Genomic DNA, 21,547 nt, shown 5'->3' with positions numbered 1-21,547 from the left:
AGATGTTGCCTAAGAAGGGTACTTTAGGTTTTAAGAATTGTATTTCATGTAAGGGCAAGTTACCTAACAGTGATTTTCATGATGACTGTGTATACTGTTTGGGAGTGTCCCACCTTTCAGTGCTACTTTCATGTGACATTTGTCAAAGTTTCAGTCAACGCACTCTTAATGAGTGCAAAAATAAACTCATTCTGAAAGGGTTACTCAAGTCTTCCTTCTCAGCAGCCATTTCTGCGATGGAGGTCTCATCCCTTCCTTCTGAAAAGAGATTTCACTCTGTTCCTTCTTCACCATTGGGTGATAGGAGCAAGCCTGGGAAATCAAAAGTCCCAAAGTAATCTTCGGAGCACAAATCAGCCTCCTCGGCTCCATCTTCTTCAGCTCCAACCATCTAAAAACCTTCGATACTAGCACCCATTGTGGCACACGTCCAGCCTCTGGCACCGATCATAGACCTATATACGCCTATTTCAACTTTGGCACCTGTGGCCAGTTCGGCTCAGGTCACACTTTTGTCTACATCATTAGTTTCCATTTTGGAACCGACCGTTTAAGCTCCGAGTGCCACTTTGGCACTGAGCATTGTACCGACCTCACTGGATTTGACGCCTTTACTTCCGGTCTCAAAACTTGAGACTTCGATGCTGGCAGACCTTGCACCACAGACCTGATACTCCCTCTCCATAGATCCATTTCTGGGCCAAGTGTATAACCCCTTCATCGAATGTTCTGATTCCCCCAACCGGAGTATCCACTAGATCCAACAGCAGCCTTTCTGAACATGATGTGGTGCATCTTGTGGACCAGCTGTTGCTAGCCAGGGGGATTCGCTCACTTTCTAAGACCCATCCACCTGCAGAACACGGGTTGCTTTATCCATGAACTCCATCTTACACTCATCCTTTGACCATCTCGGGTCCGAAGCCTTCTGCTCCGACATCTTTATTGGAACCCATCACCTCACCACCTATGGTGCAGCTCACGCCAGCTCAGAGTTTGTCCCTTTGTTCTTCGGTTCCCACTAAACCAGTCCTTCCTCAATGTGGGGATTGGGGAAGAGTGTGTCGGCCCGGGGTATGGAAGCACCTCTCTCCTTGGTGCCGATAGCTGCATCCACTCCGATCCTGCTAGAGGGTCCATCTGTGGGCATGGGTTTGTCAGAGCGGGGTGTGACCCTAGTTCCAAGGTTGTCTTTCTCAGGTCCAGGCTCCCATCCCTCTTTGGGTGGGCCTGACTTCTGTGCGATGGAGAGGGATCTTGCTTCTGGCAGCACTCCTTCGATGTTGGAACCCCAGTTTTCACTCCCTGAGCTACAGCTGTCAAAGACCACCCCCCTGGACACCGGGCAGTGTAGCCTCAGGGTACCCGCTCTTCTGAGTCCTACTCAGAGATCTCCCCTGAGGAGCCCCCTCGAATGAAGATGTGCAAGAGGAAGCACATGGACTCACCCAAGGAGTTCTTAATGGAAGACACGCCTTACAATGATGGTGAAGGGTCCCCACAGTCACCTTCTGATGATGTCTCCTTCAGAGAAATCCTGGAAATGTTAAAGCAGAGAGATGTCTGGAAGCCCTCCAACCCTTCATCTGAGGAGTCCATGTTCCTGCAGGCTTTTCCCACCTGGCCTTTTACCTCTTGGGTGACGCCACCTGTCGAGCTCATCCAGCTTGTCGTGCAGCGTGCTTGGAAGAACCCTGATTCCATTGAGGCCATCCCTCAGAGACCAGACAGAATTCTTTCCCCTCCCGAGGAGAACCCGCATTGGTCCAAAGAGTTACCAGTTGATGCTATGGTGGTGGCCACGAAAAAGGACTTGGTTGAGGAAAGTCCCACTGTCCACCCACCCTACAGGGAGTCCTGGGCAGTAAACAGACTTGGGAAGTGTGTTTTTGCATCAGAGACCTTTGCCATATGATCCTTGAATTGTTTGGCACATTTTACGAGGCTCTAGGGGGACTTGATCTCCGAACTCTCTGGGATGCTCACAGGACAGTTGTCTGACGAGGTCAGGGACAAAGTGGCCTTGCAGCTTGCAACCCTAGAATCAATATCCAACTAATCCATGAGGTTGCTGTCACATGCAACCAAATGGGGCAGCTAGAGCAGCAGGTTCAGGCATTGTTATGAGGCGTCATGCCTGGATGCGCATTTGTGACCTCACAAACCCCTTCATGTCTTCCTTTCTGAATGCTCCCATTGAAGATTCATCCCTTTTTGGCTCCAAAGTGAAGGACATGCTAGCCAGGTGTGAACAAGATGGAAGGACCCTGTCTGCCATAGGCCTATGGTTTTCCAACCCTCAGTGTACCTTGTTCAGGAATCAGAAGAGTGGAAAGATGTGGCATAAGAAATCTCAGGGTCCCTTCCATGCTGCACATGGTGATGATACTTCCAGAGGCAGAGGGGTAACAATTCCGGAAGACACCCCTATGGAGGAAGAGGGGGTCCTCACAATCAGGGCTGCAGGGATTCCTTCTCTGGACAGCCTTATCAGTGCTCCTGAGGACCAGCCTGATTGTTTATCTCTGGAAGCAGTCAGGGGTCATTTCTCTCTGCACCAAGCTACCTGGCAATCCATCACCACTGATCATTGGGTGCAGAGCATTATCACCAGAGGTTACACCATTTCCATTTCTAGTCAGTTAAATTTCCCAAGAAAATTTCCCGACGTTCCACCCAGTCAAAGGGAAGAAGCAGCTTCGGAGATTATAAAGCTGTTTCAAAAAAAAGAGTCATCCAACCAGTCCCACCAGACCAGTATGGATCCGGATTTTACTCGAGATTCTTTTTGGTGCCAAAAAAGACGGGACTGGAGACCCATTTTGGATCTCAGTAGCTTAAACAAGTCTGTCACCCAAACCAAATTCCGGATGGTCACGGTTCAGTCCATTCTCCCCTTTTTAAGAGAAGGCGATTGGATGTGCAAAATGGACAAACACTCCAGGAGTCTGCTTCGCTTCCAGCTAGGAGCCAGTCATTATCAGGTCCGTGCCCTACCTTTCGTTCTCTCTACAGCCCCCAGAGTGTTCATGAAATGCATGGCAGTGGTATTAGCTCACTTGAGACTAAAAGGATTCCGGGTGTTTCCATATCTGGACAACTGGTGGCCTTGTAGCTTGCAACCCTAGAATCAATATCTGGACAACTGGCTCCTTACTGCCCCCACCGAGCATCTTCTGGTAACAGCGCTACATTATACTCTCTCTCTAGCAAAATAGTTGGGAATAACGATACATTGGGAGAAATTGAACCTTGTCCCTACACAACATATAGAGTTCATTGGAGCAGTGTTCAATACTCAGTTTTGTCTGGTATCACTTCCAGTTCACAGACTACATCAATTGAGGCTTCAACTCCGGGTAATACTCTCACAAACAACAATTTCTGAAACAGTTTTTCTGTCTTCCTTTTAAGGTTTCTGGCAGTACGACTGGCCTTGGCACTGAAGTCTTGGAATGTTCAATGACCATTAAAAAAATGATTTAAAAATGTTATCTTGACTTCACGCTATTTAATTCAGGTTTAATATTGATAACCTTGGTGGAGGTTTACCGGTAGCTCCAACTGATATTCCATTTCTTTCCTGCTTTCTTGTTTAAAACCCCCTGTAAATTACCTCCTTGATTCCAACTTAACAGCTTTTAAAACAACATTTAGTGTATAGGTATACATTACACATTTAGTGTATAGTGGATAGATTTGTGTCCCAAAGATTCCCCTGTCTGTGGAATAGACTTCCTCTCCATGTCAAGCAGAGTACCTCTCTAGCCCTGTTTAAGAGGAACCTAGATGACTGGATGGGAAACAGAAAATATACGCCCTGGGATCCCACCTGTGTCCCTGCTGAACAGGGGAAATAGGTGCTGACTTTGAGGAACATGGGTGAAATTCTTGGCTAGGCTTATAAGGGCCTCCGGGCTAATAGCCTAGTATTATCCTATGAACCTATGGAAGTTCTACAGGCCCTAGGTTCTATTGCAGCATCAATCCCAATAGTGCCTCTAGCAAAGCTACACATGCGGATTCTGCAATGGCTTCTTCTGTCTCAGTGGTTCCCAGACTTTCACCCCCTCAGTTACCAGATTCGAATAACCAACTCCTGCAAACAGGACCTGCTTTGCTGGATGAGGCCAGACGTAGAACTTTGGGTCGTCCATTCAGTCTCCTCAAGCCACAGCCATTGTGACCACGGATGCTTCCCTGATTGGGTGGGAGGGCCATTTCCAGGGAAAGACTGTGCAAGACACATGGTCCACCTGCACATCATTCTTCTGGAACTGAGAGCTGTGCTGTAAGCATTACAAGCCTTCCATTTGGCTCTCCCTTCTGGGACAATTGCAATTCAATCAGACAATATGTCAGTGGTCTGGTATATCAACAAGCAAGGAGGAACCAAGTCCTATCCCCAATGTCGAGAAGCCATGAGAATTTGGCAGTGAGTGATAGCTTCCAACCACTTTCTAATAGCAACGCATATCCCGGGGAGCTCCAACGTGGTTGCGGACAAGCTGAGCAGATGCATCCTCATACCTCACGAGGGGTCCCTCAACCCCGAGGTGGCGTCAGCAATCTTCAGCCACTGGGGCCAGCCCTGCTGGGATCTTTTCACTTCCCCTTCAAACACCAAGTGCAGCAGCTATTTCACCCTACTTCCCCCGGAAGGGGAGTCACTGAGGGACGCTCTGATCCATGATTGGCCCACAGGACTTCTTTACGCTTATCCTCCCATCCCTCGTCCCTTCCTTTGGCCCCACCTAGTGGATTCTGGACCCTCTACCAGATCTGATTACTCACCTAAATCTGTCCAGTCTCAAGCTGACAGCTTGGCTTCTCCACTTCCACTAGTAGCCAGGCAAGCTAATCCCTCCTTGCCTGTTCTAGACATCATTCTGGCCTCTCATAAACCATCCATCAGAAGACTATACCAGGATAAATGGAAAAGATTCTCCGTGTGGTCCAAGGATAACATGCTAGACCCATATTTGGCTCCAGTTACTACAGTGCTTCAATACTTGGATAGGTTTTTTGATAATGGAGCCTCTGCCTGTACCGTACATGTACATCTAGTGGCAATTTCCAATTTCCACAATGGTATAGATGGCACCCCTCTTATCTCTCTATGCATTTGCAAGGCCTTCCTCAAGGGGACTTCTCATATCAGGCTTCCTGTCACACAGCCCGTGGAACCATGGAACCTCACTCTAGTCCTTCAGTCTTTGACTCAGAAACCTTTTGAACCTGCTGCGAAGTGTAACTTAAAGTTTTTGTCGTGGAAATCCTTGTTCTTGGTAACCATCACATCTACCAGAAGAGTCTCGGAGCTGCAGACATTGTGTATCAAGAGGTCCTATCTGGTCTTTCATAAAGACAGAGTATCACTCTGGATGAATCCATCCTTTCTCCCCAAAGTTGTTTCTGAATTCCCCATAAATCAGACCGTTGACCTACCAGTATTCTTTTTGAATTTTGCCAGTAGAGAAGAGTACTGCCTTAACTCTTTAGACGTACATAAACAGTTGAGATTTTATCTAGACAGGACCAAACCTATACGTAAATCTGAACGGCTTTTCATCTCCTGTTCTGGGCCCAGTATGGGAGAGGCTGTTTCCAAGGTTACCTTATCAAAGTGGCTAAGGGACTGCATATGTTTCACCTATTCCCTCACTAATGAACCTGTGCCAAAAGTTAAAGCTCACTCCACTGGATCTATGGCAACATCGGTAGTTTTCCATTCCAAGGCTTCCATGGATGACATCTGTGCAGCAGTTACTTGGCTAATTCTCATACCTTTATGAATCATTACAAATTGGACCTGGTCTCCAGAGGGAGAGCTGCCTTCGGCTCAATGGTCCTCAGGAATATTCTTCCATAAGGGCCACCCATGGACCTCAAGGTAGCTTGGGATTATGTCTCATCAGTGATGAATGGAAAGAAGATTAACAACATCAGATACAGAAGTTATTTCTTGCCATAGCATTCCATCTGTGTTGTTCATCTTCTTTCATTCATCACTTCCCACCCTCCTTCTCCTTCTAAAGGCTCCTGGAGGATGCTTTGGGTCTAAGTGGTGACCTAGGGTAGTTGCGCAGAAGTAGCCTCGGCTTCACTTCCTTTTGTCTGGCAAACTCGATCTCAGGTAACAGGGAGAAGGGCATTCTGGGTAGAGAGTTAGCTTGAGAGTTTTTTGGCTGGCCTGAGCTTGGAAAAAAGGCCAACTCGGTTCTGAGGGTTCAGAACTAAACCCATCCATGATGAATGAAAGAAGATGAGCAACACAGATGGAACGTTATGGTAAGATGTAACTTCATTTTTGATAAGCAGCATGGGGGCTTGCTGGAGCTTGAGCTGCAGTAGTGAGAATGGGCAGGCTTATACTTTGGGGTTGGCAACTAAGTCCATCATGCTCTGCAGTCCTGTAGAAGAAGGATGGCAATGCTTGAGGCGGTCCTTGGTCATGTGTTTAGTTCACCAAGATGTGAACGTGGTGATCTTCTTCAGCAGATACACAGAAGAATGCCTTTGCATGAGGAGGTTTAGTGGCCCTTGTGAAACTAAAGGTCACACATCCTCTGCTCATGGGAAGGGTTCAAGACTTAAAACATACACCTTCACTTCTGGGATGCTGGTGAGAGCACAAGCAACTCCACTAACTGCCTGGATGATGGCCCCACCAGACAGCTCTCTTCCATGTGTTTGAGGATACCAGTGCAGGGGAAAAATGGGCCAAATCCAGTTGTTGAGAGCTGATAGTCAACATAGGAAAAGAAAGTATAAAAACACACACACACACACACACACACACACACACACACACACACACACACACACACACAATGTTACCTCGTTCTTTGGTTTATATTTCATTTAGTCTCATTTTTTTTATTCCAGCTTATGTTTTCAGGTAAATTAGTTTAATATTATACATAAATATTGGTGTTATACAAAAGAAAAGAGAGCTTTTAAAATACTGACTTGTTAGCACGTGTCTTCTTGCTGGCATCTGTATATTGCTTTATTTCAGAGCTGTAAAAAGTAAGGAAGATTTGTTATAATCTTGCAGTGACTATTTGGGAATGAGAGTAATATATTGAAGTGCCTTAGAACATGATGAATTCATCTTCTGAAATTTGGTTGTAATAATTTAATATGAACTGAACTACTTTTGTTATCTATTTGTTTCTAGGTTTTAGTATAAAAGCAGTTCCATTCCAAAATGCTATCCTGAACGTAAAGGAACTTGGAGGTAATGTGACTATCCTAGAATATTTTTATTAAGCCAGATTAATTGAAGCTGTGTGGGACTTTGACCCTAATGTTGCATATCCAAGTTTATTTAATTGAATTATCAATATTTATTTATGTCTATTGTCCAGGGTAGTGAGATAATCTACAGAGGACCCACTTCAGCCACAACCCAGGCATTATCGCATACATGGCAATACAAGGCAGTATTACAAGGCAATGGTGGTCTAAAAGTATACATTTAGACTAACGAGCAATAAGCAGAGAGAACATTAAGCAAGCAAAACATGGAGATAAGTGGACAAGAACCACTAAGAAGATTGTGGGAATAGTACATTTAGAATAATGCATGGGAGGAGGATGGGTGAGGTTTAAGGAAAGGAATAAAGTGAGCAAATCATGTAATGCTAGAGTGAATGAAATTTGTTAAAAAGAAAACATGTATGCATCCTGCATAAGAATAGTTATGGTAACTGTTCTTACAGGATTTTTTTAGCAATAAAGGGTGTGGGTATATCAGGATTTACCCTTGGCTGGCGTGGTTTGATCGTGAGTGTGAAGCCCAAGTGATTAAGCAAAGGCAACAGTAGGTAAGTCCTAAAATACCCACACCCATTAGTGGGTTATTGCTATTATACAATGACATTATTTAAGAAAGACATTGCTTACCTTTCTTAAATAATGTCTTTGTGTACAGGTGTTGAAGTATTCCAAAGCCTTTTTCTTCTTTACTGATGTACTGCACATGCATATAAGACTTGAGTCCCCACACGTGCATAGTACATCAGTGCGCTGCAGAAGAAGCCATTGGGAGAAGAGAATCTCCATTCCTGTTTTTTTTTTTTTTTTTCTGTCAAGATTTTACGAGGACACACCAAAGATAGAACATTATTTTGGTTTATTTTCTGAGAATGTACCTGATTTTTCTTCCGTTTTGGTTTGTCCCTCAGCATATTCCAATAGAAAGTCCAGGCGTTCAGTGGTACTTCAATAGGCAGACTTTATTTTATTGGCATATGCTTTATTTGTAATGGGCAGGCTGATTGGGCTGTCCAATCAGCATGCTCATTTTTGAATGCAAATGACCCATCATTGTATAACTTCTGTTAACATATGGAAACCATGATATAGTTTAATGTGAAGATTTAATAAAAAATGTATAAAAAGGGAGCCACTGAGCAGAAGCATCCCTTTTAAGGCTGATATACATTTTTTCTAGTTGAGTAAATTGCTCAGACTTACATGTTATATATGCAGAAATTAAATAACAAATACCTAGGGCTATAAAATTTAGCTTTTTAGCAGTTTGTACCAACCCTTTCTCATGTGATGTAAATGTATTTTAGTCTTTATAGTTTAGAAACATTTTATTTGATTATATCTCTTATTTACTGGGATTATTGTATACTGAAACAACAGCAATCCACTTATGTCAGAAGAGGGGTGATGTGATCTGTTGTAAAAGCTTTTTGAAATGTGTTTTCATTATGTATACAAAATCAACACTTCATTGCATATTGTATTATGTCACTCATGTAACATTGGTATTGTACACATTAGGTTGTTGTATATATTAGCATGCACAGTTTTAAAAGTTCAGAATCTGCTTACCATATAGTACAAATGTTTGATTAATTATCATAGGTTTGTCTAAGTATAAAATTCTTAAAACTCTGCTTCTGAGTAGTGAGAATAACACTTAGAGCAAGGAATTTCAGCTTATGCCAGATGGCCTTTACATAGCCTTAAATTTCTGCCAGTTTGAGTCATTACTGTTCATGATTTGATTACCATCTGTCAGTATTTTGACAAAGTTGTCAGCAAGAAATCCAAAAATTACATTTTTAGAATCCTTCCTCCACTTATGTCAGAAACTGTGATGCCAAAATGGGTTATCCTGCTGTGCTTCTTAACTACAAGTAGTGTTGTTTGTATGGGAGAAAAAGAACAACAGTCATACTCTTTTTATGTGGTTTTCATGGGAACATAAGGAAGAGAAGTCAAGTCTCTATGACTGCTTTCTGTGTGTGGTTACTGCATTTTGTAATGCATGCAGATAAAAGTAGTGACTGGGAAAATGGTGTGCAACATTCATCAGGTAGGGGACAGTCTGACTTCTGGGATGCTAATGAATTACCTATTTATACTCTCTGTAAAGAAGAGGGTCCATAACAGATGTGCTGTTAAAATTAGAGCTGTCGGAATAATGCCAAGTTAAGAAGATGATTCAGGAATCCCCCTGTTAACTGATTACACTTAATGTCAGCTCTGCCCCAAATACTCCAGTTTGACCACATAGTAGTTGCCTGTTTGATGTCTTCTGACTTATCCATTTGCACTTGTGGATGCCTGATGTGAGTGTATACTTTTGCCATTATCCTTTTGGAATTGTTCTCAGCCCTTGCTTTCATATTTGTTTCCTTCATTCTTTTATGAAATTGTGCATTTTCATCTCTAATGCCAATTTTGTGAGTCTTTGGAGCCCACACCAACAGCTATTCTTGGTACTTTTCCTCAGTCTCTGAGTCCCTGAATCCAACTTCTTTCCCCAGATCTACTCCAAGGAGAGGAGATTGAGACATCCTGATGCAGTTCTAATGCAGTGTCACCAAGGAGAGAGATACATTTATGCCTTCCTGATATTGTTAAATTATGTATACCAGTGACTAGATATTCCTACTAAAGTATGGCAGGCATGAAAAAGACTCTTCATATACTATTAAGCACCATCTTTTCCTGAGTCTTAGCAGGACTTGGTGCAAAATCCATGCATATAAAAGTACATAAAGTATACATTTAGGAAACCAAATGCATTTTTTAAAAAAAACTTAAATGAACTTACAAGCCAGTGCTTCCCCTACCCAGCATCTCTAGAAGCAGCATTATCAGTTCATTCTTTAATTAATTTTTGCAACACATCTCAAACATACATTTCTAATCAAACAATTCAAGCCTTTCACTTCCCACTTCTGTGCACAACTTGCATTCTGCACCCAGTATTTAGCCCTACTTTTTACTTCCGATTCATTTCAAGCAAGGAAATGTAGCATTTCTTGGATAAAATAGATGCAGACGCTCCTCTGAAGTATTATAGCCCACATACTGAATTCCTAAAAATGGCCAGCTTAAAACCCCTTGTACACAGAGTAAATCCTTCACATCTTGTGACATTCTTCATAACCATCACTCTTGCAAGGTAAGCATTTGAAATGTTGGGACCCGCTAGACTGAGTACTGAAATGAGGAGACTGAATGGCCGAAAGAACGGACTTATATTTACTAATTCTGAGATGCCATTGCTCGGGATATTTCCTTTTCTCCAAGGTGTAGCAAAATTGGAGTTGCTATATTGAAAGTTTAGGGGGGTGGTCAGGAGAGCTTGCTTCCTTGCAAAAAGAAGATCTGATGTTGTTAATATTTGTTCATTCCTTACTGATGGGTTATCAGTTCTGTCCTCGGAACTGAGCCAGGCAATATCAAGCTTGCGTCAGCCAAAAACTCTCAAGCCAAGGTCCTACCCAGAATGCTCTGCTCCCTGTTACCTCAGATCTCGTTTGCCACGTTGCTGAACTGCCGTGTCAAGCCATTCTCTCAGCTAAGTGTCTAGTTTTTTGACAGTTTATATATTGTTATTACTCTAAAATTTTCTCAAAAGTTTATTCTAATATTTTCTTACCATATCGTGCACTTTAGACTCTCTCCCTTTAGTCCTTTCACTTTTTTATCCTCTTTTTCTTACCTTGTGGTAATTCTCCATTACCATCATTGGTAATCCTTCCTTTTCTCTTTTTAACCTTTTCTTGGGTAGCTGTTATTCTTCCTTTTGCTATTGTGCTTCTTCTCCACAACAGCTATGTCAGATAAGAAAAGTTCCGTTGGTTTCAAGCAGTGCAAAGATTGCGGCCATAAATTACGGCTTTCCGATGGCCATGACTTATGTGTCTACTGTCTTAATGTCTCCCACTTGACTGTAGATCCTCCGTGTGGGATCTGTAAAAACTTCTCTACCAGGACTCTCAACGAGAGGAAGAATAAGTTAATTTTGAAAGGTCTTCTCAAGTCTCCTTTCTCTAAGGCTATTTCTGGGTTGGAGGGCTCACCCCCTCCTGTTAAACCCCGCAAGAGGCATTCTTCCTCTTCTTCATCAAAGTCACTCTCTTCTTCTCCCTCTGGAGATTGTAGGGAGTCGAGTCACAAGAAGGTGAAATTGATTACTACTACGGCGCTGCCACCTGTGACCCTGTCGGCTCCAGGCTCGGCACTGCCCCAAATGATCCTGACAACAGCCATGTCTCCTTTATCAATATTGGCACCGGAGTTTCCGGTGCAAAAAACTATGGTTCCAACAGTTCTGACACTACCCCTAATGGCACCGTCACTACAGGTTCAGTCCCCTTCTTCACCATTGGTACAGTCACCTTTGGCTCCAAGTATGACTCTTCTGTACTCCACGGGGCAGACCTTTTTGGTACCATGTACTTCGGTGCAGTCCTTCTCAGCACCATCCTTATTGCTGGTGCAGACACTTTCCACTACAGCAGCGTACCCTTCGGGGCAGACCTTTGCCTTTATGGTGCAGACACCTTTAACTACTACGGTGCCATCTTTAGCACAGACATTTTCCACACAGTTTTCTTTGGTGCAGACTTCCTCAGCTCTGAGCTCTGCACCTATTGAACTAGCAAGGACCAAATATTCCCCTTCATTGGATCCTTTTGCAAGCAGTCAGTGTAGTCCTTTCTTGGAAAGGCCAGAATCACCATCAGCCTTCTCCATGAGGTCAACCAAGAGTCTTTCTGAGTAGGATGTGTTGCGGCTTGTTGACCAGTTGCTTGTGGCCAGAGGTCTCTCTCAACATTTGAAGTCCACGTTCCATCATTCAGGTGAGCATATTTTGTCTCAAACCCCAATGTATACTCCTCCTTTGACTTCTACTCAAGTCTCGAAGCCTATTACTCTGACAGCAGCTTCCCTCCCTCCCTTGACTGAAGATATGGATTTTGATGACAGGGAAGGGTCCCCACGGTAACCCTCTGATGAGGTGTCCATTGTTGACATCCTCGAGGTCATTAAACAGAGCAGTGACTGGAAGCCCTCTAATCTTTCCTCTAAGGAATCCATATTCCTGCAAGCTTTTCGTGCCCAGCCCCCTACCTCCTGGGTCACCCTGCCAGCCGATGAGCTTGTCCAGCTCATCGTGCAGTGCAAATGGAAGGCTCCTGATACCATGGAAGCGATACCTAAGAGGCCAGACAAGATATTATCGCTTTTTGTGGAGCACCCCCACTGGCCACATGGTCTCCCAGTAGATGCTATGGTGGTGGCAGCTGCTACTAAGAAGGATTTGGCAGAAGAGAGCCAAACTGTCCATCCACCCAACAAGGAGTCCCAGGTGATTGACATATTAGGGAAACGTGTTTGCTTCATCGGCCTTTGCCATAAGGTCTTTGAATTATTTGGCACATTTTACCAGACTTCAGCGGGATCTTATCAACCAGCTCTCTGAAACCTTGGCAGGAGTGGTTTCTAACAAAGTCTGTGATAATGTGGCTTCTCAGATAGCCACCCTAGAGTCCATTTCCAACGATTCCATGTGCCTTATTTCTCATGCAACGGAAGGGGCGGCTAGAGTGGCAGGTGCAGGTATAGTCGCCAGACGACATACTTGGATGCACCTTTGTGACTTTGCGGACTCCTGTAAGAGATCATGAATGCCCTCATAGAGGCCGCTTCTTTGTTTGGCTCTAAAGTCAAGGATACGTTGGCACGGTGTGCACAAGATGGCAAGACCTTGTCTGCCGTTGGTGTCAGACACTCCACTCCTCAGCGATTCTATTCTAGAAATCAGAGGAGCGGAAAGATCAGGCACAAGAAATCACAGGTTCCTTTCCAGGATACACATGCTGAGTTTTCCCCTAGAGGCAGAGGGTGAAACCCCAATGGAAGATGCCCCTTTCGGGGCAGAGGAGGTCCGCGAAACTGGGGTTCCAGAGATTCTTTCTCTGGCCAGCCCTGTCAGCGCTTCTGAAGCGTTGCCCGACTACTCACCTCTCGAAGCGGTCGGGGGTCGTTTCTCCTTGGACCCTGCTGCCTGGCAAAAGATAACTGACTCTTGGGTACAACAAATTATATCCAGAGGCTAATCATAATTCTAAAAGTAAGACAAGTACTACCACACTGTATATGAAGCAACTTCACTTTATTAAAACAATAAAAGCAGTTTTATAAGCGTTTTTGGGTTAATTCCTTCATCAGATGATAAAACACTGGTAAAAACATAGTATCTAATATAGTACAACACATGAAAATCAATAGTTTACACTCCTTTTTGCTAGAGCTGGTTTTAAAGTGACAACATCATTTAATCCTGGGGCTTTGTCAGCTCCCAGTCTAAGAATCCATTGCATCTCTTTGTATTCAGTTTCATTATACAAGTCACCCATTCTTTGACTTCTATTTACAACACATATAACCATAAAAGCAAATAGAAGCTCCACGGTGGTGGTGCTGCGGTAGCGTTGTCGCCTCACGGTAAGACGCTGTCCGGTTCGATTCTCAGCTAGAGCGTCTTCTGCGTGGAGACATGCGTGAATGGGCGTACCTTCGTTGAAGGTTGTGCATCAGGCCTGGCAAGCCGGTACGTAAAAATCAACTGCCAATCTTAGCGGACCGGAGTTCTGCTGTGGCGACCCCTTACCGGGAAAAGCCGAAAGACACAAATAACCATAAAAGCAAATACATGATCACTATGCAATTCTATATGCTTGTACAGTGCATTGTGTTCTTTTCTTAACCTTTTATCTGATAGATGCTTAAAACTTCTATCTTTAAGTCTGCAATTTGTTTTTCCTACATACTATGCAGTACACTGTTGACAGTTCGCAATATAGACAACATTTTGAGTGTTACAGTCAGCATACATATTCAAAAGGTAATTCTTGTTGGGCCTGGGGTGTATAAAACAATTCCCTTGTAGAATGTGCTTACAGGCTTTACAATGTAGGCATGGATAAGTTCCCTTTTTCTTAATGCCTGAATTTTTAAAATGCATAGGTTCTTGACACAAAATATCTTTCAAATTTTTATTTCTTTTAAAAATAAATCTAGGTTGTGTCCCTACAACTGTAGTTCTGTTCTCTGTTAAAATAATTCTCCAGTTATCTCTAATTATATTACATATACCACCTATATCATTACTGTATGTTAAACGTATTTTCAAACCTTCATTAGCTTTTTGAACCTGTGCATCTACCTTATTAGGCCATTTTTTACCTCTGTGTAACCATGGTTTTGCACTTTGTTTTCTATAGAGACTGTTGTTGTCCATTTCATTTTTCAATAAATTTTTACTATAACCTCGTGCTTGAAAATTATTCTTTAGAGTCCAATTTCTGTATAAAGGAATTTTCATTTGTGCAAAGTCTAAATATTCTACAGACGTCTAGGGTGCATGTTGTCAAATCTAAGCATGCTGTTGGTCGAACAAGGCTTCCTATATAGTGAGGTCTCTACCTCCCCATTTTCTTTCTTAATAATACTAGCATCCAGGTATTCAGTAACTGAAGTAAAATAATTCAATGAAAATCTGAAGAAGCTGGTAGTAGTCTCTAGATACTTAACAAAGGATGTTAATTCTGATGTGGTGCCCCCCCCCCCCCCCCACGCACACAAAAAGAAAACATCATCCACAAATCTATTGTAAAAGAGAATTTTATCTTTCCAATCATGTGCTGCCTCAAATATCACCATATCTTCCCAGTATGCCAGGACTAAGTTAGCGTATGTGTCTGCACAAGGAGTACCCATAGCTATACCTTGTCTCTGGCAATAATACTTTGTTTGACAAAGAAAAACTTTGTTCTCTAATACTAGCCTTAATAAGGAACATAACCGTATAATGTTAAGTTGTCAATCTCGCCTTCATTCTTGCTTGATGGGTTCGGAGCCGATCCTCGGCTCCGACTCGGCACTTGCTAAGCTCGAGAGTCACTTTTACCAGCTCGAGGCAGCCCCATATCCCATGATGCAAGGCGGTAAGTACCCAGATCTCGTTTGCCGCTTCACTGATGAGGTCCTCCTTTTACCAGCTCCTGGTAAGTGATTTGCTACTTTGCTATTTTAGCCCCTTTTAACAAAAAAACCCTTTATTATTAGTTTTAATTTAGTTTTAAACATTTTCTGACAGAAAATTCCCTGTCTCTTCTTATTTTTTTTAGTCAGACTTTTACCCATCCCATCCCCCCCTGTTAGGGTGTGTGTGTGTGTGTTTCTAGTTATACCTTTTTGGTATATTTAATTTAAATTCTTTGACTGGTGTGTGTGTGCTTGTGTTACACCATGTCTAAAGAAAGGGTCTCAGGCTTTAAGAAGTGTGACTCGTGCTGTCAGAAGATGTCTCTGACAGACGGTCACACTTCTTGCCTGTATTGCCTGGGCCCTCTTCACCTGCAGGACTCCTGTGCTATATGTCATTCTTTCAGCCAGAGAGTCCTGCAGGAAAGAAGAAATAAGTTAATACTTAGGGGCCTTCTTAAGCCGGAGGGCTCTCCGGCTAAGTCGGCTCCATCCAAGACTGCCAAATCTTCCAAGGCCCAGGCTTCTGTGTCAAAGCCTGCGGCCTCGGCTCCGACTCGTTCTGAGTCGAGATCGGCTCCGGCTGGAGCCGATTCTGGCTTAACTTCTGCATCGACCACTTCGGTGTCGGCTCCGATCGGTTCCGACCACCATGTGGCTCAGGCATCGGTGTCGGCTCCGATCGGCTCCGACACCGTTACTTTTGTGGCTGTATCGGCTCCGGCTGGAGCCGATGTATCGAGGATACCTGTCGGCTCCGATAAGTTGTCGGCTCCGACAGGTTCAGTAGTTTCATCGGTTCCGATGGCTCCTTCGAGGAAGAGGTCTAGGTCTCCTTCCTTGGAGCCGATACTTTCGGCTCCGGCTTCACCTCTCCTCTCGGAACGGAGCCATCGGAGCCGATCTTCAAGGTCATCCAGGCTTTCTGACCATGACTTAGAGAGAGTGGTCAGTAGATTACTTAAGTCACAGGCACTGGCCCAAATGTTACATAGTCCGTCTCAACAGACGACTATTGGTCCACACCCCGTTGCAGTTCCTCCTTCAACTCTACCCCAGAGCTTGGAGTTGGAGTCTTCGGGAATGGTTACTGCTACGGCTGAGGGACAGATACCCCTTTCTGTTCCTTCAGCCTCTACTCTTATCTCCTCTTGAGACCTTCCTTAGAGGGATTCGGTGGTCGGGCTTCCATGGTCTCCTCCGAGGGGTGAGTGGCATCGGACCCTTGTCCGAACCGCTCTTCCCTTGGAGCCTCGGCCTTGGTGAGCTCGGCTCCGACATCTGCCTCGGAGACTTCCCTTCGGTGGTCCCTGGAGTTCCTAGCTCTTGAACGGGTTCTCTTGGACCTGCCTGGGAGGGAGCATTCGAGGTGATGAAGAGTCTGCTGGCCACTGGTATCAGCCAGCAGTCTGTTCCCTTAGCTCCTCCCTCTATAGTGCCTGTTGACATCTCTGCCACTTCTCTTGCTACAGGACCCAGAGATCCTCCGCCTCAGGTTTCCCCATTGGGAATTTCCCCTCTTCCGAGGATTCTCCTGATGTTTGGGAGATCCTCCTAGGAAGAGGACTTGTAAGAGGAAACATGTAGACTCCCGAGTCTATCACTTCAGATACTGACTTTGATGAGTCAGAGGGATCCCCAAGATCCCTCTGAGGATGTCTCCTTCTCAGACATCTTAGAACTCCTTAGACAGAGGGAAACTGGCCCACCAATAAATCCCTCTGAGGATGAGTCAGTATACCTAGAGGCGTTTGGATCTCGGCCCTCCACCTCCTGGGTGTCTCCGCCTTTCGACCCCTTATGCAGGTTATTGCCCGAAAGGCGTGGGCTGCTCCTGACTCTGTAGGGCCAGTCCCTAGGAGGCCTTCAAAATTTATCACTGCCCGTGTGACAAGCAATTCCTAACTAAGGGTGTCCCCGCTGATGCCATGGTGGTGGCTGCTGCCACCAAGAAGGAACTTGCAGATCCTTCCGCACCGTCCATCCTCCTAATAAGGACTCTAGGACCATGGATAGGCACGGTAAGCGGATGTTTTCCTCAGCGACCTTTGCTATGCGTCGCTGAATTACCTATGTCACTTCACCAGACTCCAAAGGGATATCCTTAAGGAGCTAGGTGATGTTGTTCAGGATCCTACAGCTGCAGGAGCTCAGGGAAAAATTGCTTCGCAGCTAGGAACCCTTAATTCCATTGCAAACTCCTCCATGCGGCTAATATCATATGCTGCTGATGGAGCGAGTAGGGCCGCAGGTACAGGTGTGGCTCTTAGACGCCAAGCCTGGATGCGGCTATGTGACTTTGCAGATCCCTTTAAGGCGTCCTTCACAAATTCTCCCTTTGATGGGTCAGCTTTGTTTGGCCCTCAAGTGAAGGAAACTTTGACCAGGTGTGAGCAGGACGGCAAGACTCTTTCTGCCGTAGGAGTCCGTTTTTCCCCCCCTTCTAGACCTTACCCCAAAGGACAGAAAGGTGGCAAAATGTGGTTCCGCAAATCCCAAGGAGTCACGCCGGATTCACGTGGTCAGTTTACCCCTAGAGGCAGAGGGGGTAACAACAACAGACGCCGCTCTAGAGGCAGAGGGGTCCAAAACCAGGGAAACAGAGAGCCTCTCTCTGACAAGCCCTTTCAGCATCCCTGAGATGTTACCCGGCTGTCCCTCCTTGGAGGCAGTCGGGGGAAGATTATCACTGTACCCAGAAGCCTGGCATTCCCTCACTCAAGACAGATGAGTACAGTCGATCATATCCAAGGGTTACATAATTCCTTTCGAGGAAAGTCCTTTCCCCTCAAATTCCCTTCCAGATGTACCACCCGGTCTAAGGGAAATTGCAGAGTTAGAAGTCTCAAAACTACTGCAAAAAAGAGCCATTCAGCCAGTTACAAAAGACCATTCAGAGCCGGAATCTACTCAAGGTTCTTTTGGTCCCCAAAAGACGGGAGACTGGAGACCAATATTGGATCTCAGCAGACTCAACAAGTCTGTGAGGAAGTCAAGATTCGAATGGTCACTCTTCAGTCAATTCTGCCCTTCTTACAGAAGGACAACTGGATGTGCTCAATAGATCTTCAGGATGCGTACTATCACATCAAAATTCACAGACGCTCCAGGAGATTTCTCCGCTTCGGCTGGGGTCCAGTCATTTCCAGTTCAGAGCCCTGCCCTTTGGTCTCACTACAGCCCCCAGAGTGTTCACCAAATGCATGGCAGTGGTCACGGCTCACCTGAGACGTCAAGGATTCCAGGTGTTTCCGAATCTCGACGACTGGCTCCTGTCAGCCACCACCAGGCATCAGCTTATTCAAGCCAGGGATTACACAATAAATCTTTGTTCTCATTTGGGCATCTCGATCAACTTGAAAAGTCATCCTTATCGCCCTGCCAGTCTATTACTTTCATAGGCGCAAACTTAAACACTGTTCGGATGTCAGCTACCCTTACAGATCAAAGAGTTTCAGACATTCAGAGTCATGTCAGGATCATTCTAACCAACAAGAAAGTACAGGCCAGAATGGTTCTAAAGGTATTAGGCCTCATGGCTGCGGCCATTACTCTTCTTCCCCTGGCTCGCTTCTACATGCGCCTTCTTCAGTGGATGCTGTTCACACAGTGGTCGTACCAACAACTTCCAATGCGTCACCAGATTCTGGTGACACAGACTTGCAAAGATCATCTTGCTTGGCGGATCACATCTCCTCAGGTTCACCAAGGCAGACACTTTGTACCCCCCATCCCCGATAGCCACTGTCACCACGGATGCCTCCCTGATCGGGTGGGGGGGGTCATTATCAGGCAGGATGGTTCATGGGACGTGGCAGCCGTTCGAGTACCACCTGCACATAAATGTCCTGGAGATGAGAGCAGTGCTTTTAACGTTGCAAGCCCTCAACGACTTTCTTCCCGTAGGGACAATTGCAGTCCACACAGACAACATGTCTGTAGTTTGGTATATCAACAAACAGGGCGGAACCAAGTCCTACCCCTTGTGTCGAGAAGCGCTCAGACTATGGCAATGGGCGATCTCCTCTCATCGGTTTCTGGTAGCAACGCATATCCCTGGGAAAACCAACATTGTAGCGGACAGATTGAGCAGAGCTATTCTCATGCCTCACGAGTGGTCTCTCAAGCAATCTATAGCGGAAGAGATTTTTCTGGAATGGGGTCGTCCATGTTGCGATCTTTTTGCTACTCCCCAAAACAGCAAATGCCCAGACTTCTTCTCTCTCTTCCCTCTTCCAGGCCATCCCCCCAGAGACGCTCTGACCCAGGATTGGCCCCAGGGACTTCTTTATGCCTTCCCTCCTTTTCCTCTGATCCCTCAAGTTATCCAGAAAGCTACCGTTTTGAGAGCCAAATTGATTCTCATTGCCCCTTACTGGCCTCGACAAGTTTGGTTCCTGTTCCTCCATCGTCACCTTTTGGTGCAGCCGTGACATCTGGACCCAGTGCCAGATCTTCTGATTCACCAATCCGGTCAGCTGCACCGGTCTATCCCTTCTCTCAACCCCACAGCATGGTTGCTCCACTTCCTTCCTTAGCCAGGCTTCCTTTGATCTCTAACCCAGTTAGAGACATCATAGTAGCTTCTTTAAAATCCTCTACCAGGAGGATTTATACAAGCAAATGGAAACGTTTCTCTTATTGGGCTAAGGCCAAGAATATTGATCCTTTCACTGCCCCTGTTCAGGCAGTCCTGGACTTCTTAGCAGAGATTTTTCATGCAGGCTCCTCTTCTTCCACAGTCAGAGTTCAATTGGCTGCTATCTCCAACTTTCATGTCGGGGTTGCAGATCACAATATTATGTCCCATAGGCTTTGCAGGGCCTTCTTGAAAGGAATTTTCCTACTAAAGCCTCCAATCAGGAATCCTCCTCCTCAGTGGGATCTAAATTTAGTGCTGACATCCTTGATTCTTCCCCCCTTCGAGCCAGCTGTTTCTTGTTCCCTGAAATTTCTTTCTTGGAAAACTTTATTCCTAGTGGCTATTACATCGGCCAGGAGGGTGTCTGAACTTCATGCTCTATCGGTTCGACCCCCCTATTTGGTTTTTCACAAAGACAGAGTATCTTTGAGAACTAATCCGACCTTTTTGCCTAAGGTCACTTCAAAGAACAATCTGAATCAATCCATTGATTTCCCTGTATTTTTTCCTAACTATTCAGATAGAGCTGAACAAAAGCTACATTATCTTGACGTCCACCGTCAACTTAGATATTATTTGGACAGAACAAAAAAAGTTAGAAAATCTGATCAACTTTTTGTTTCCTATGCGGATAATAAAAAAGGCCTTCCTGTTTCTAAAGTGACCTTGTCTAGATGGCTTTCTTCGGTCATCTCTGAAATTTATCTGCTCAGGGGAAAACAGCTGTGCTCAAAACCTAAAGCACATTCAACTAGGAGCTTAGCTACTTCTACAGCCTTTCAAGCTAGACTTCCTTTAGACACTATTTGTGCAGCGGCCACTTGGGCCACTCCTCACACTTTTGTTTCCCATTACAAATTGGACTTGGCCTCCAGGGACAGAGCCAGTTTTGGCTCTACAGTCCTCAAGAGTCTGTTCCATTGAGCCACCCAGGATAGAGGTGCTAGGACGCGGTCCCATCAAGCAAGAATGAAGGCGAGATTGACAACTTAACATTAAGAAGTTATGTACCTACCATAACGCTCCATGTTAGTTGTCTTCTCGCCTTCTTTCTTGACCCTCCCTCCTTCCCCCAGGCCTGGACAGACCTTTTTATAAGAAATTATTATGCTGAAGACCATTCAGACCTGGTCCTTCTTCCATCCTGTAAGTTTTCTTTCTTCCTTTTGGAAGTGTTTTTATGCTTGGTGCTATTGCCCTTTGTCATCAAACGAGATGTGGGTACTTACCGCCTTGCATCATGGGATATGGGGCTGCCTCGAGCTGGTAAAAGTGACTCTCGAGCTTAGCAAGTGCCGAGTCGGAGCCCTGGATCGGCTCCGAACCCATCAAGCAAGAAAGAAGGCGAGAGAAGACAACTAACATGGAACGTTATGGTAGGTACATAACTTCTTATTTTCATCTGTATGTATATTCACTTTTGTTCAGTATTTCTTCTATGGCAGTAATACCATATTGATTTTCTGTGACAGTGAACAAATTCTTTACATCTAAAGTAACAAACATATAGGAAATGTCACTGTTCTCTTGTAAATAAGCACCCAGTGATTACAGAAATGTAGCAGTATCTTTCAGAATTCTAGAGAAGGT

General features: G+C 44.9%; 1 protein-coding gene across 2 annotated transcripts in view; it reads left to right on the top strand.

Annotated features, from left to right (window-relative positions):
* The window catches only part of ARL15 (ADP ribosylation factor like GTPase 15), a 3,047,572-nt gene that overhangs the window by 1,039,904 nt on the left and 1,986,121 nt on the right, over positions 1-21,547 (top strand). For both annotated transcript variants that reach the window (XM_044063905.1, XM_044063904.1), the window contains exon 3: positions 7,184-7,243. In XM_044063905.1, the coding sequence (XP_043919840.1) occupies positions 7,184-7,243 (60 nt within the window). The remainder of the gene's footprint in view (positions 1-7,183; positions 7,244-21,547) is intronic.

The sequence above is a fragment of the Protopterus annectens genome, chromosome 2.part2 (genome assembly GCF_019279795.1).
Source record: "Protopterus annectens isolate FY-2018-M chromosome 2.part2, PAN1.0, whole genome shotgun sequence".
Taxonomy (NCBI): domain Eukaryota; kingdom Metazoa; phylum Chordata; order Ceratodontiformes; family Protopteridae; genus Protopterus; species Protopterus annectens.
Note: the sequence above shows the minus strand (reverse complement) of the source record. Positions and strands in the feature narration are given on the sequence as shown.